This window comes from Callospermophilus lateralis, chromosome 1 (assembly GCF_048772815.1).
Source record: "Callospermophilus lateralis isolate mCalLat2 chromosome 1, mCalLat2.hap1, whole genome shotgun sequence".
Lineage (NCBI taxonomy): Eukaryota > Metazoa > Chordata > Mammalia > Rodentia > Sciuridae > Callospermophilus > Callospermophilus lateralis.
This window is the reverse complement of record NC_135305.1, coordinates 217055838-217057494: the sequence shown is the minus strand read 5'-3', so window position 1 is coordinate 217057494 and position 1657 is coordinate 217055838. Positions and strand designations below refer to the sequence as shown.

Below are 1657 nucleotides of genomic sequence, written 5' to 3'. Positions count from 1 at the left end.
CATATCCAAACACTAAATAAACTCTGATAAATCCAAAGACACCCATAATGAGATATATTACACTCAAATCATCAAAAGTCACAAAGTTTGAACCATGGCAGCATCAAGGAAAAGCAATTCAACATGTACAAGGAAGATCCTAAAGGATTATCAGCAGATTTCTTACTAAAATCCTTAGGCATCTTAAAAAGTCTCAAGCTCAAGCCACATGCCAGTTCAATAAATCAGAATCTCTGGTGGTGAGACTCAGGCATCAATGTTTGCAAAGATCCCATAGTGTTTCCCATAAAGGCAATCTGGAGGACCAGTGATACACATCCTAATCGATAACCTGCACAAATAAATTTTTGATAAATGCAAAATTTATATGGTAAAGACACAGAAGCTACTAAAAAATATATTTATTATAAGAAATTTTAAATATATAAAAAGAGAGTTGCTCATCTTTCTGAGATTCTTGGATAATTAATAATAAAGTACAGAAGGTTGTATAAGTATAATAAAATTCAGAAATGCATGAGTAAGCTGTACAAAGAATACAGAAACTCCCACAGTTTCACTAAAGACAGTTTTTTTAAAAAGCGATATTTAGATATGACATAGGAGGAGAAATGAGAACCACAAGAGCTTAAAAATGATGTGATGAAGGAGATGAGTTTTGCAGGCCTAGATGTTTAGTTTTGTTGCCTTTGCAAACCAGCACTGCAAATAGATGACACAAATCCTGAGACTAGACTATTTTTCTGAAAAGCCTCCACATAGCCCTCTTGATGTCCTTGTTTCTAAGGCTGTATATGAAAGGGTTAAGCATAGGGGTGACTACAGTGTAAGCTACTGAGGGCACTGCACCCTTCCTAGGAGAAAGTGAGACAGCTGAACTGAGATACACCCCAAGGCCTGTCCCATAAAATAAGCAAACAACTGACAGATGAGACCCACAGGTAGAGAAAGCTTTATATTTCCCACCTGATGATGGAACTCTCAGAATAGAGGAAACTATTTTATAGTAAGAGAACAAGATCCCTGAGATAGAAAGAAAACCAGAGATGGCACCAGAAAAATACATGACTATGTTATTGGTAAATGTATCAGAACAGGCAATGTTGATGAGCTGAGAAGGGTCACAGAAGAAATGAGAAATCTCCACATTCTTGAAGTAGGTAAGTTGTAACACCGTTGAATTATGCAGCTGGGAGACCAAAAGGCTGATGAGAACTGACAACAAAACCAATGAGCCACAAAGGCGAGGGTGCATAATGACCTGGTAGTGTAGTGGATGGCAAATGGCTACAAACCTGTCATAGGCCATTACAGTTAGAAGCAGACTATCCAAACATCCAAAAAGCATAAAAAAAGACATCTGAGTCAGGCAGCCTGCATAGGAGATGACTCTGTTATGTGTTTGGATGTCCACAATCATCTTTGGGACCGTGGTAGAGGTGAAACTGATGTCAGTCAAGGATAGGTTGGCGAGGAAGAAGTACATGGGGGTGTGGAGGTGGGAGTCAGAGCTGACAGCCAGGATGATGAGCAGGTTCCCAAGCACTGTGACCAGGTACATGGACAGGAACAGTCCAAAGATGAGGGGCTGCAGTTCTGGATCCTCTGAGAGGCCCATGAGATGGAATTCTGAAACACATGTTACATTTTGTGATTC

General features: G+C 39.5%; 1 protein-coding gene across 1 annotated transcript; it reads right to left on the bottom strand.

Annotated features, from left to right (window-relative positions):
• Positions 1-730: 730 nt before the first annotated feature.
• On the bottom strand, positions 731-1657 carry LOC143410707 (olfactory receptor 7E178-like). Its single transcript, XM_076871483.2, has one exon. The coding sequence runs from the start codon at positions 1616-1618 to the stop codon at positions 731-733; it is 888 nt and encodes a 295-aa protein (XP_076727598.2). The 5' UTR covers positions 1619-1657.

Bases quoted from the DNA above. Each gene is read 5' to 3' on its own strand.
- LOC143410707 (XM_076871483.2), bottom strand. From the start codon at position 1,618: ATGGGCCTCTCAGAGGATCCAGAACTGCAGCCCCTCATCTTTGGACTG.